The sequence below is a fragment of the Lissotriton vulgaris genome, chromosome 4_1 (genome assembly GCF_964263255.1).
Source record: "Lissotriton vulgaris chromosome 4_1, aLisVul1.2, whole genome shotgun sequence".
In the NCBI taxonomy this organism is placed as follows: domain Eukaryota; kingdom Metazoa; phylum Chordata; class Amphibia; order Caudata; family Salamandridae; genus Lissotriton; species Lissotriton vulgaris.
In genome coordinates this window covers 1,419,026,723-1,419,040,678 of record NC_141691.1, presented here as the reverse complement: position 1 = coordinate 1,419,040,678, position 13,956 = coordinate 1,419,026,723, and the positions used below count along the sequence as shown (strand labels likewise).

At 45.9% G+C, this 13,956-nt stretch overlaps 1 protein-coding gene across 2 annotated transcripts in view; it reads right to left on the bottom strand.

Annotated features, from left to right (window-relative positions):
- Nucleotides 1–2,970, bottom strand: part of LOC147724067 (uncharacterized) — a 331,100-nt gene extending 328,130 nt beyond the window's left edge. The window contains exon 1 of one of the 2 annotated variants that reach the window (XM_086965662.1): nt 2,373–2,970. In XM_086965662.1, the coding sequence (XP_086821788.1) occupies nt 2,373–2,697 (325 nt within the window). In that variant the 5' untranslated portion in view covers nt 2,698–2,970. The remainder of the gene's footprint in view (nt 1–2,372) is intronic. The other variant, XM_086965663.1, reaches the window with a different exon arrangement.
- Nucleotides 2,971–13,956: the final 10,986 nt, after the last annotated feature.

Below are 13,956 nucleotides of genomic sequence, written 5' to 3'. Positions count from 1 at the left end.
ATCCCGAAAAAACGGAGGTCCTAGTAGTCTCGTCTGCTGCCTCGCCTTGGGGTGATTTGTTCTGGCCCCAAGAGCTTGGCCCCACCCCGAAACCATGTCCTAACGTCAAAAGCCTTGGTATTAAGATCTACCATGAGCTGACAATGGTTAGCCAAGTATCTTCTGTTGTCGGAACTTGCACCAATTTAATTAGGCAGTTGCGCAAGCTAGCTCCCCTACTTTCCCTAAATACGCTTCGAACCATTGTTTCGGCTACTATAATCTCAAGGATTGATTATGGGAACGCACTTTACTTAGGCCTGCCAAAAAAATTGATCAACCGCCTGCAGGTTCTTCTGAACGACGCAGCACGACTAACATTTGAATTACCTAGACAGACCCACGCCTCCCCACTACTGCATAGGCTACATTGGCTTCCCATAAAGCAAAGGGTGGAATTCAAAAGCTTATGCATCGCCCATAAGGCAATCTATGGGCATGCGCCGGCCTAAATAAAGGAACGGCTTGAGGTTTACAAACCAAACCGAGTGTTGCGGTCCTCTGACTCCCAATTGTTGGTTTGTCCGCGTTTTAAAATGGCAACCAAGGGTGGGAGATCCTTTTCTGCCCAAGTCCCACAGTTATGGAACAAATTACCCGAGTCCCTCCGTAAAGAAATTAATCTTCTCCACTTCAGGAAGTCATTGAAAACGCTTTTATTTAGGGAAGCTGTCTGTTCCATTTGATCAAAGTTTGCTATACCTGTACTACTGTTCACTGGATCAATTGTTACTGCTTCTGTCAGAAGCGCCTTGAGACCTGACGGTGATTTGGCGCTATACAAGCCTCAGATAACAATAACAATGTTGGTGTTGCAATGCAGCATTACAATTTTGAGTAAGCGGGAAGTTAAGATAACGTCCAAGGCGACTGGCAGTGATGTCAGCCTCATTACCCATTGTCATGGCAATGTTAAAACAAGTTTTTAGTTTTGGTGGTATAAAAAGTTGTGAGCATGAGTGAATATGTTATGGATACAAATGATAAGTTTTTCCTTTCATAACCACCCCTTTGCCACATTCCTTTTTTGAATGATTTCTTGGGGAACTTTGTTAATTGTGAGAATAGTTATTATTTTGCACTACAGGTAACACATTCACGTAAAATAACTGATTCAGAACACTAAAGTGGCTCATGCAGTAAGCTGTGAAATACACAACTGCAACATACAGCCTAACCAAAACAAAGAATCAATCACATAACTGGTGCTCTGCAACCTCAATATGCAACTGCTTTGCTTGCACTGGGCTGTCAAGCCATCATTGGTTCTCTTCTGTAGGTGTCAGACAAAAACAGCTCTCTAATACATTTAGAATCTCATTAAAGCTACTTCTATACACAAGAAAGTGTGTCCACCATTTGTGATGTGGATTTGAACGAATGTGTAAAGAGCTAAATTCGTCAGAATGTTATAACTGAAGACAGTTTGATGATGTCAACATAAGTTTAAATAATGAGGATGTTGGGGTATGTAAGCGAACTTAGTGGCAAAGATGATAATGCCGTGGAGATGTCAAAGTCCAGGAGGTAGTGACAGCATGTTTTAAAATACAATGGAAGTATATTGGGGAGCCACTGTCTCAGTAACAGAAGAACCTATATGCACTTGTATTTGTAGTACCAATAGGATGTCTAGTAATATTAAAGGATTGTTTTTCAAAAAGGGTATAAGATTAAGTAGCGGCTGCCAATTAGCCACATCATTTGTTTTCCTGCATTGTGCATTACTTGGAAAACCTTCAAATTTGAGAATTTAATTTTAAGTACCGAAAAATACCGTACAGGTAAGAAAAATTCTAACGGAACAACGAGCAACAAAGAAGCGCCGTAGATTTAGAAGATACCGCACTTTCCTCACCACTTTGTGGTATGACTGATCTAAGAGTATAAACACGGAATTACCAGAAACACTGGATTTCAATGAAAGACTTTCAACACCACTACACTGAAATGCCCCAAGTAAAAACACATTGTGCGAGATAAGCATAGTTTATAACACAGACAAGCTTTTTAAAAACTGTGATATACAGAGGTAACGCAGGTGGGCAGTAATCAGAGATAAGAAAATTATATTTTAACCAGTTAATGCACTCGAGGCTAATGAAACACTTCTTGCATCTCGAAAGAGTAAAGAAAATCATAAGTAAATAGCAGTCACCATCAGAAGACCCAGGTTACAAGTCGACTTCGAAGAGAGGCACGAAAAGTAGCATACGTGCTGGGAATTTTCTGCCCAAATGGGAATGCTACATTGGAAATTAAGCAAACTTTATACTAGAGTCTCTGAATGACAGGCGTGACATGCAAAGATAAAACGTAGGAGGTGAACTCACCTGGTGGGATCTGAAAGTTGGCTGGCAGCTGGAACGTAGGCGGAACTTTGGTCGACAAGGTCTGCGGAGCAGGCATCCTGGGGGAATTGGTGACCTTGGGTTGCTGAGCGCCGCCGGCCATGGTTGTCATCCTGGTGACCAGAGCTGCTCCAGGTTGGGGGGCGGGGACTGCTGCAGCCAGGGCACTTATAAGAGGACCCGGCGGAGCTGACAGAGAGAGCGAAGCACTGCACACAGGGAAACCAGGGGCACCTTGGGGCGGGGTGGCTGGTACCCCGGGTGTCGGGGGATCAGAGTGGGGGCGGGCAGGAACGGCGGCGCTCATGGTGGGGGCATGGTCCAGCGCACGCGGCACCCGCGAGGCTACCTGCTTTAGCCCTGAACGCACATGGCCATCCACGGGGGCGCGCCGAGCTCAATACATCCGTAGTGCTAGGCACGCAGCAAACGAAATCTTGGTGCTATGCCTCACAGAGTCCCTCATCACAGGTATTCTCCCCACCGGGGAGACACCGAGCTACAACAGCCACTTCCGCAAGCACAGGTCAGCGGCGTGCCGCCGGTGCTGCATCAGCCATGTTTATATAGCCATGCGGCCTTCGCGCAGGCGCCCAGGCGCGAGGTCGGCACATGTCTGGGTACCTAGCGTTCTGATTGGGTGCGACGTTCACTCACGCCTCGGAAGGAGGAGTGTATTGAGACCGTGACGTCAGAGAGGCGGAAGCTAGAAGTGTTCCACGCTGAGTGAAAGTTTTTGTGACGGATACTCAGGAAGCAAAAGGATGCTGTGCTTTAATGATTAATTCATAGAGCAACCATTTTTACTTCTTTTTATCCGGGGTGGGCGCTGGTATTTTGCCTTTGCTTTTGGCTTTTTGACTGTGGATAGGAAGTTTGTCTGCCATCGCTTGTTATGTTTCTGTTAATGCATTTTGGACGGTAATATTTTTCTGAGCAAACTCATTGTTTACTACTGTAACTGTCCTGTATACAAAAGAAGTACAAATACATTCTCACTGCGAAACGCTTGTTCTGTTTATGTGATTTGTCGAGAAGCAATGTTGTAAGGAGTCAGGTAGAATAACATAATGATAACTATTGTGAGCAGGGCTTTAAGCGTGCCGTGTCCTTCTGTGTCTCCGAATGGGCAGTAATTTAAAACGAACATTGAAACAAATGCCCTATGTTCTTGTCCTTAACTTTTCTGGCAAAAAATATTTATAGATTTATTACCAATCAACGTAAAATTACGCTACCGTACTAGACCTCAGCGATGTAGTTTCTCTTTACATTTCATATGTTTTACTCAGTGTTCGAAGTGCATAAAAAAAGTAAGGGAATTGTGATGCTTTGGGGGCAGGGCGAGTAAGTGTGGGGACAAGATCAAAGGAATGGCAAAAAAAATATAGAGATATCTATATATATATATATATATATATATATATTCTGTAACTTTTTTCGGTCTTTCACCTTCAGATATGTACATATAAAGTAACACACAGCTCAAATGTAAAAAAAAACAATGCAAGTTGGTAATCAATGGGAAATGCACTATCCTAGCTTATGAAACTTGTATTAGATGTCTGTATCTGTAACCAGAGTGCCACAAAATTGAATCCAGGTTGGAGCAGCTGTTGTACTATACTTTTAAGGTACATGTGTATTGCCGCTCTTAAGTTCTTCTGCTTGTTACGTGGTGTTCTTCAGAGCGGCCCTGAATCGCATGCTTGTAATGTTATCTTTTTAATCCAGTTTCACATGCATATGTTGTTATATTTGCACGTGCAAGTTCTTGTTTACATTTGTAATTTACGTGCTGGCAATATGTGTAGCTTTGTGTTTCAGTTGGTTAGTTGATGCTGGAGGTCTGGCTGCACACATTGTGAGCTCCTTATTGTACTTCTTGTCTTGGAAATAAAAGTCAACTGCGTTTTGCAGTCAAGCAACCCTTCTTCGTGTCAAGTGGCTATATTTATTCTGCTAACCTTCACAACATTTTGACGACAATTGTAAAAAAAAATGTTTTTTGATGCAGACATCAAATCCTCACAATGTTTATAATTCTAAGAGCATCATTGACAGTGTGTTTATTTCAAAGTTAACCTACCTTGCAGCCCCCGTTTTGATTTGAACAGTGATCTGTGGAGGTACTTTGTCGGAGCAGTGTGTTGCCGCTACTAGCACGATCTGGATCTTGACCTTCAGGCAGTCTTGTGCATGCTGTGGTGCATTGTGAGGGAAGTCTGACTTAAGTTTGGAATGATTTCTTCTGGTAAACGGCAGGCTTTGCAGTGCAGAGAAGCATCCTTCTCTGGCATTGAGCTCTGATTGGCAGACCAGATTACAGTCGAAAGCAAGCCTATTGGAGGGCTTAAATGGGGTTTGTTTGTTTCTGCATTCATCCCTACGCGACGTGCAGGCTGTAGCCGGGTATTCGGCAGGAAGTGTCATTTGAGGTCCTGTAAGAAACTGGCTCTATATGTACTGCACCAAAGTGAGGTACAGTGTGTATAGAGTCCAAGGGTCTCCAGAGGTTTGGCAGAGGTTAAAGTTAGATAGAACCTGTTGGACTTGGCCCTTTTTGGTAGGTTCACCCCTAAACTTTTTGCCTTGAGCTTTGGCATGGTGGTAGTGATTTTAGGCCTCTGCGCACTTTTTCACTGTGGCCCAGTGTAAAGTGAATGCGCTCTCTGAGTGTGTGTGGTGAGATGGGCCTGCCCTCTCATAGGAATGCTTGGGGGATATGTGTGTCCATGGTAATTCCTGGTATGAGGGGAGTGGAGGGTCGAGTTTAGTATGTGCGAACTCGTGAGAATAAATGCTCCGCAATAGTGTGTGCAGATTTATTGTGGTTATTTTAGAAATACCACTTTTAGAAGTTGGCATTTCTGTGTATGCGTTTCTGCCTGCATGATGTGAATTGCATGTCTGGCTTGTGAGTGGCAGGTGCTGGGTGATGTAGATGGCTCCAGGAGCCAGGATGGGTCTGCCCAGTGGTGAATAGGGAGATCTGCATGTAGATGGGAGGGAGGAGTTGCACCTGGGACCTGAATAGGGCTGTGCCTTCCCTCCACAATGTTGGCTCCACCTCCTGTGGTGCATCTGATGTCCCTGGCCTGTCCTGTGAAAAGAAGAGAGGAGCTGAGCAAAACAAAATGCTCCAAAGCTCTCCTGGACCAGTTGTATCTGGTTCCCCCAAACCCTGCACCTTTTAGATAAAGGAAATTCTGTATAAATATAGGGGCTGTGACCCCATGACATGGTTCCTGTTCTTAGACTCGAATCTGCCAGGGGCGTGCTGCTGCTGGGGCCCAGAGGGGGGCTGCCATGAGGGCTTGCCTCCCTGGGCCTTGCCTTCCCCCTCAACCTGGAAGACCTGTTATTTTGGACCCTTCTGCTTTGCTTTTCATCCCAAGATCTTCAGGACTTTATGAAGCCTTTCAGCGCACGGGGCCCACTTTGATTTATTTCCCCCAGAAGAACGTGGTGGCTCCGCAGTGCTGTTGCTGCAGCCCTTTTGGAGGGAACCCCCAGCATAGGGATTTCCCCCTCCTTGTGAGCTTTGTGGTTGCCCACCCAGCTTATTTCCTTATTTACAGGCGGGTGCCCACCCGCTTTGTATTTTGACTCAGAGGGAGCCTACCCCTCATTGCCGCATTTTCTTCTTTCTAACGGTGGGTGCTCACCCCGCTTATTTTGATAATTTACTGTGGGTTGCCACCCCGCTCAATTTTTGTCTCTTAGCGGGTGCCCACCCCACTTTATATTTTTAATAAAGAGGGAGCCTTCCCTTCATTGTGCCCGGAGTGAAGTTGCTGCAGCGGCTGCGCAGCCGTATCAACCCGGAAGTCAGGCAAGTCTGCCTGTGACGTGGGCGGGGCCTGCGGCTGGTCCGGAAGAGGCGCAGGAGTTGCGGGGCTCCCATGAGCTGTGGGGAGCCCAAGCGTCTGAGGAGGAATCATCCTGGAGCCTCGTGAGCTCCATATCTAAAGTCCTGGTCCCTAGCCCAGGGACAGGGTGAAGCGTGGCGCCTGGTGACGCGGGGCTCCCATGAATGGAGAGAGCCCCGCAAGCGCCGCAGCCTGTTTCCCACGGAGGGGGCGCGAGGATCATTGCCGATGCATGCCCCCGCCGCATCCAACGAGAGGAGCCCCCCGCATAGGCCGGTGAGTGAGGGCTGATGGGGGGAAGACATGGCTGCATTTCGCTCCTGCGCTACGAGGGAGCATAGCTTGTTTTCAGTGCCAGTGCGAGGCACCGAGTCAGAGCAGCCCCATCTGTCAGCGGACCACTCCAAGGAGGCACATTTATTCCTACAGAGGGGCATCTTTTATTTACAGCGGTGCCCAGGCCCATAGAGTATTTTACCCCAGCTGCCCCGCTCGCAGAGGGCAGTTGCAACACTTGGGGGCAAGTTATGTTAGTGGGTAATTATTTTCAGAGCCCTGTGTGGCTCCAACGAAGGGGGCACATTTGCTTTAAGGGCCATTAAGAGCACATGCCTCATTTTTACATTTCCAGCTGCCCAGCAAGTAGTGGGCAGCTGCACCAGTTAGGTCTTTCTTTTCTTTAGGGGACATGCTGAAGTTGGGAGTGAGACGCTTTCCTTCACCCCATCTATTTCCAGCTGCGCAGCACTTAGTGCCAGCTGCAACGTTTAGGTTTGCGCGGTTTATATTAGTAAGTTTATTTCATAATGCAAGTATATTTAGGAGATTATGGTCTACTATGTTTAGGCTCATGCGTTTGACGCAGAATATATTTCTTACCTAATGTGGTACTGTACATGATAGGATTTATGTTACAGGATGGTGCGGAGTATAGTGTTTGCCAGTAATTACTGGTTGTGGTCTATGTTTATGATATGTTCTTACTTTTACTATTTTTACCAAGTGATGATTCTGACAGTGGCACACGTGGCCCTGTCATGTGTAAATAATCCCCTGTAAATATTGCCCAGTGCCAGTTGGCACAGTGCATATTGTGTGATTATCATCTAATGTGTTTTATGATAATACAAAGGCTATTTTTATATATAACCTTGTGTGGAGTTCCTTTTGTGGTGTGCCTAGTAGGTTGTTGCTGTGTGTGTTGCCAAATGCTTCACACATCGCCACCGGGATAAACCTGACTGCTCGTGCCAAGCTACCAAGGGGGTGAGCAGGGGTTATCTTTGGCGTGTAACTACTTTTCCCTGACTAGAGTGGTGGTCTCTGCCTGGCTTTGGCGCAAGCCATAGCCAACTAGAGATCCCCATTTCTAATAGAAGCTTACTCTCTAAAGTGGTAGCTTGATTGAGTAGTAAGGCAGTATTGGAGGACAGTGTTAAGCATTTGATGTACACACTCAGTCAGCAAATAAATTCAAACACTCAAGGACTGAACTCTAGGCCAATTGTTTTTGTAAAAAAATATACTGTTTATTTTTAGAACCAAGCACGCCTGGCACATGTAAGCATTACATTACTTTTCAGATATGAACTGCTGTTGTTGAATACTTTCAAAATACAGTAGGACTTTGTACCAATTTGAGTTTACAGGGATAGCAATGCAATGCACAAACGTAGTAGACTAAGTACATAGGAATCAATAGGCTTTTTCAGTAAAATGCAATTAGATTACTTTTCGGATTACTTTTGCTAACACAGTGCTGGATCCTAGATTCAGCACCGGGGTATTTCCTGAAAGCAGTTGAGTAAATAAGTTTCAGTTAGTTTTACGATTTTTAAAGAATATTCTTGGATTTCAAAAGTTGACACTTTGAAGCTTTACCAATGTTATCCTATGGAAGGAAATTTAATTCGCAGGGAAGTTACTTTAACGTTACTTTTCTTACTCAGTGCTGGATACCTAGATTCAGCAATGGAACATTTCCTGAAAACAATTGAGAAAATGCGTTTTGGTTATTTGTGTGATTTTTAAGGAATATTCTTAGTTTTCAAAAGTCGACACTTGGAAACTTTTTGGGAGAAAAAGTGTCAATGTTATTCTAATTTCAATAGATTTTTATATGAGGAAAAACAGGTTATCGGTTTCGAGGTAAGTAATCAGTCTTTTGAGTTAGGGTTCTGGAGTTAAACTCAGGGGTCCCCAGGGTCAGTGATGCACTGTTGTTGCACCCTCAGCGGTACACGTGCGGATGAGTGCAAAGTGTTGAGGCCCAATGTTATCCTAGAGAGGATAGGGGGACTCCGGTTGGTGGCTGCTGGCAAGCAGGCCACCGGGTTGTGGGAGCAAAGCTCCTAGAGTTAAGCTCAGGGCAAGTTGGAGACCAAGTTATCTCACTGTAACCTCAAAATTATTTGAGGTGATTATTTCAATACGTAACTAATCTTCACAGATCAACACTCATTCGTGTGGTCGATGAACCATTAGTTGAGTAGTTGATGGTTATATTAACAATTAACTAACTAATCTACAGATCTTAAGTGAAATAACCACAGACTCTGGGTAAGATTCAATTAATTTTATCTAAATCTCAGTCATGAATGAATGCTCGTTAGTACAAATTCACAGTGCAAACTCCATCAACTTTCATGGGAGACAAAATTAGTACAAATTCACAGTGCAAACCATCAACTTTCATGGGAGACAAAATTAATTTAGCAAAAACATTCAATATCACAGACTCATTCAACAAATCAATGCATTAACCCCTTCGCTGCTAGGCCTCCCCCCCCCCCCCCCCCTGAGCTAAGCCTTTTTTTTTGGCTATTTGGGGTAGTGCGCGCTTAGGCCCCTGTAACTTTTTGACCACATAAGGTATCCATGCCAAATTTGTGTCCTTTTCTTCCAACATCATGAGGATTCTAAAGGTGCCCAGGGTTTGTGGATTCCCCTGGAGGGGTCCCAGAAATTAGCCAAAATACAGCAACATGTTGGGGGTTTTTTTTGTGGAAAAATGGGAAAAACGGGCTGCAAATGAAAGCGTCTGGGTTTTCCCCTGCAAGTGTTATCAAAAAGCATTTGTGGGGCTGAAATCACAATTTTCCCAGCTTTTGGGGAATGACAGACTTTTGTCAGAAAACCAACACGTTTTACACAGTTTTGGCATTTTTCTGGAACATAGCCTATTTTTGCTATTTTTTTGTGCTTTCATCCTCCTTCCAGTTAATGGTAGAAATGGGTGTGAAAGCAATAATAGATCCTGGAAAGCTATACATTTTAGAAAAATAGACACAATTCTGAATTCAGCAAGGGGTCATTTTGTGGATCCACGCAGATTCTAGAACTTTCCACTATAGAAATGTGAGGAAAATGTGTTTTCTTTGACAAATCTTTAGGTTTGCAAGGGATTCTGGGTAACAGAACCTGGTGAGAGCCAGTCAAGGCACCCCATCCTGAATTCCAGTGGGTGTCTGGTTTTCAAAAATGTATAGGTTTGCTAGATTTCCCTAGGTGCCGGCAGAGCTAGGATTCAAAATCTACAGCTAGGCACTTTGCAAAACAAGCATTGGAAATGCAATAGGGCTCGCATTAGGAAAGTTTGAGCTATTGGTCTTATAAATGATTTTTTTTATTTATGTTATATTTTAAAATAGCTAAATTAATAGCTTTGTCATTTACAATGCCAATAGTTATAACTTTTGCAAATGTGACACCTATAGCATTTGTAATGCAACATGTTTTCTATTTACGTGACTTAGATGTATTGATATTACAAATAACAATGGCTTTTAATTTTTTTAAATAATTAATACTTAAATAATTTATATAATTTGTAATGGCAATAGCTTAAACTTTTGTAAATAACTTTTGTGAAGATTATGTTAAGTGTTTTTTATTGTGACGAAAATCCAAGAACAGAAGTGAAATATTAACATCTTTTTGTGATTTGTAATAAAGCGTGAAAGCTTGAAAACAGCTTGAAACATTGAAAGAACATATTTGAACCAGTCATGCTGTGGTGGCGCTGAGTCATGCTGTGGTGGTGCTGAGTGATGCTGTGGTTGCGCTGAGTGATGCTGTGGTTGCGCTGAGTGGTGTGTGCATCGGTGGAGCTTAGTGGGTGCATTGGTGGAGCTGTTTGGTGTGTGCATTGGTGGAGCTTAGTTGGAGCATCGGTGGAGCTGTGTGGTTGGTGCATCGGTGGAGCTGTGTGGTGGGTGCATTGGTGGAGCTGTGTGGTGGGTGCATTGGTGGAGCTGTGTGGTGGGTGCATCGGTGGAGCTGTGTGGTGGGTGCATCGGTGGAGCTGTGTGGTGGGTGCATCGGTGGAGCTGTGTGGTGGGTGCCTCGGTGGAGCATTGTGGTGGGTGCATCGGTGGAGCTGTGCGGTGGGTGCATCGATGGAGCTGTGCGGTGGGTGCATCAGTGGAGCTGTGTGGTGAGGGCATCGGTGGAGCTGGGTGGTGGGGGCATCGGTGGAGCTGTGTGGTGGGTGCATCGGTGGAGCTGTGTGGTGGGTGCATCGGTGGAGCTGTGTGGTGGGTGCATCGGTGGAGCTGTGTGGTTGGTGCCTCGGTGGAGCATTGTGGTGGGTGAATCGGTGGAGCTGTGCGGTGGGTGCATCGATGGAGCTGTGCGGTGGGTGCATCAGTGGAGCTGTGCGGTGGGTGCATCAGTGGAGCTGTGTGGTGAGGGCATCGGTGGAGCTGGGTGGTGGGGGCATCGGTGGAGCTGTGTGGTGGGTGCATCGGTGGAGCTGTGTGGTGGGTGCATCGGTGGAGCTGTGTGGTGGGTGCATCGGTTGAGCTGTGTGCTGGGTGCATCGGTTGAGCTGTGTGGTGGGTGCATCGGTGGAGCTGTGTGGTGGGTGCATCGGTGGAGTTGTGTGGTGGGTGCATCGGTGGAGCTGTGTCAGTGGAGCTGTGTGGTGGGGCATCGGTGGAGCTGGGTGGTGGTTGTGTTGGTGGAGCTGTGTGGTGGTTGCATCAGTGGAGCTGTGTGGTAGGTGCATCGGTGGAGCTGTGTGGTGGGTGCATCGGTGGAGCTGTGTGGTGGGTGCATCGGTGGAGCTGTGTGGTGGGTGCATCGGTGGAGCTGGGTGGTGGTTGCATCGGTGGAGCTGTATGGTGGGTGCATCGGTGGAGCTGTGTGGTGGGTGCATCGGCGGAGCTGTGTGGTGGGTGTATTGGTGGAGCTGTGTGGTGGGTGCATCAGTGGAGCTGTGTGGTGGGTGCATCGGTGGAGCTGTGTGGTGGGTGCATCGGTGGAGCTGTGTGGTGGGTGCCTCGGTTATTTTCTTTCTATTTTGTAAAGGAGTCAGGTAAACAGAGCTACCGGGGAATATACAGCAACTACCTTTTTGCACTCTAGGATCAAAATGTGCTATAAGGTGTCTGAAAGATGGCATGTTGACGCTATGCAAAGGACAGGACCTATACTAATATCCAGAGAATAAAACATTTTTTAAAAGTCTCTTTAGCTTAAAGGCTAGCTCAAGCCCAGCCCATTCCTCCTTCGGGGAGTCAAAAAGCTCTCAAATGTATAGACGCAATATGTAGGCACTACGCAAAATACCAATAAATAAACAAATAAATATATAAATGAAGAAATGTGTCTAGCTTGTAAACAATACCGCGTGGCATATCTAGCTTTTCTTCAATCGCTGCAGGCTATGCAAGTGATCGGACGTGACTGGAGGGCTACATGTTGGTGCTATACAAGGCACCGATACCTACAATAGTAATATAATATAGTATACCAAAAAGTGCGTACTTGCTGCTTTGTTATGTTATGTTAGGGGGGTATTTCTAGAGCGCACTGACACCGTGAGTTTCCTGGCGCTGATTGGGAGATCAGTGAGATAGCAGATAGAAATTAGCCGGATTGGGGGAAAAGCCAAGTTTTAAGAGATTTACGAAAAAGAATAAGAGAGTTAGCAGATTTGAGAGACAGGGGAAAGGAATTCCAGAGAGTGGGGGCAAGATGTGGAACGTCTAAGTGCTCTGAAGTTTTCGAACGGCAAATTGTTAGCCCTATACCAAATAGGAGCACACGTTTGAAGAAAATACATTTTGATGTCTCCTCTGTGATAGTACAGCACTCTGCCTCTCTTACCCAACACTCACAAACCGCCACGTCAACACAGTCTGCGAGTTCCATTAGGGTTTGTGATAGAGGAAATATGTCGTTTTTATTTGTAACACATTTAGATATAAGCCTGTATTTATTTCTACGAAGCCCTGCTTCTGGCAATCAAACAGTGTACATTTCAAGCCAACAATCAAAGCCGTTGTAGAAAAAAACAAGCAAAGTCTGCGCTGCACATTATCAGTCTGTCATATTTTGCTAAAGCACTGAAATTTATAAGCAGCAATGTGCAGGAGATGGTGAGGGGCCTTGGGATTTTTAGATTAGGCAAACTGCAAGCCGCGAAGGGTGGCGAAGCCCTGAATTGCTTTGCAAACAAAGGGAGAGCGGAGACAACCACCTCTGTTTCTGAGCATCTGAATAATAAAGCACCGAGTCAGGGAAACCCTGGCACAGACTGTAAAACTGAAGCAGTGGACGAGGACAAGTCCTCGTGGCGAAAGATGGGAGTCAACAATTGAGAAAACAAGTTAAACAAGTTGTAAAAGGAGACGAAACTGAAAGTACGGTTGGCCGGCCGTGAATAATTGGGGGGTGAGAAATGCGCTGGGAGGGCTGCCTTTGATGTGGTAATGCCAGGCAGGCAGGCGGCTGGTGGCATTGTGCACGCGCTTTTTAGGGCTTGCGCTTCCGCAATGACCTAAAAAGCACATGCACTGCAAGGAATCGCCAGTGGAATCGCCAGTGTTGGTTAAACACTGGATAAGCCATAATAGAGCTTCCCCAGCTATGCGCAGAAGCGCATCAGCAGACGAGCCCAAAAAGGGTCAGTTTACACTGTGAAAATGTGGTGGGTCCACGTTGCATTTTGGGCAATTTCCTGTCGCAGCACTAGGCCTCCCCATGCAAGTGAGGTACCATTTTTAGGTCAAAGCCTGCATTGCAGGGCATGGCCCTGCTGCAGGCAAAGAGATATTGTGAGCAGGGGATTTCAGTATGGTATGAAGCCACGCCCCTTTTTTCCATTGGAAGGCCTCTCAAAACCGAGGCCTGCCATTGGAAAAAGCTCCTGTTTAGCAGATTTGTCTGCTCTGGATCCCACCTCTCGAGGACTCCATGACCTGCCTTACAGTAGCACAACAATATTTTCAGAAATATTGCCTTGGCAACCATGAGGCAGGTCAGGGAGTCCTGGAGGGGTGGGATTCAGTATCCTGTTCCCGCCCCGTTTTTTTTTTTTTGGTTTCGTTTGTGCCGTAATTCCTGTGAGTTCCTGGGCGGTAGAGGAGGTAGGAGAGTGGGGGTGCTGGTTATGTTTGTTGCAGGATGCCTTTTTTTTAATATGCAGAAGATCCTTTCACGGCCGTGCAGCTTTACTGCTGCGTGGCCAATGCTTGTTTTTCTGTTTCCCGGTTCCTTTACCAGCCTCTCTGTCCGATTCCTCGGCCGTTCAGCTTTACTGCTGCGTGGCCAATGCTTGTTTTTCAGTTTCCCGGTTCCTTTACCAGCCTCTCTGTCCGATTCCTTGAGAGGTCTGAGGAACCCCTTCCTGCGCAACATCCTGTCAGTGACGAAAAAAGAAAGGGAAAAAAAGTTACGAAAGATGCGTA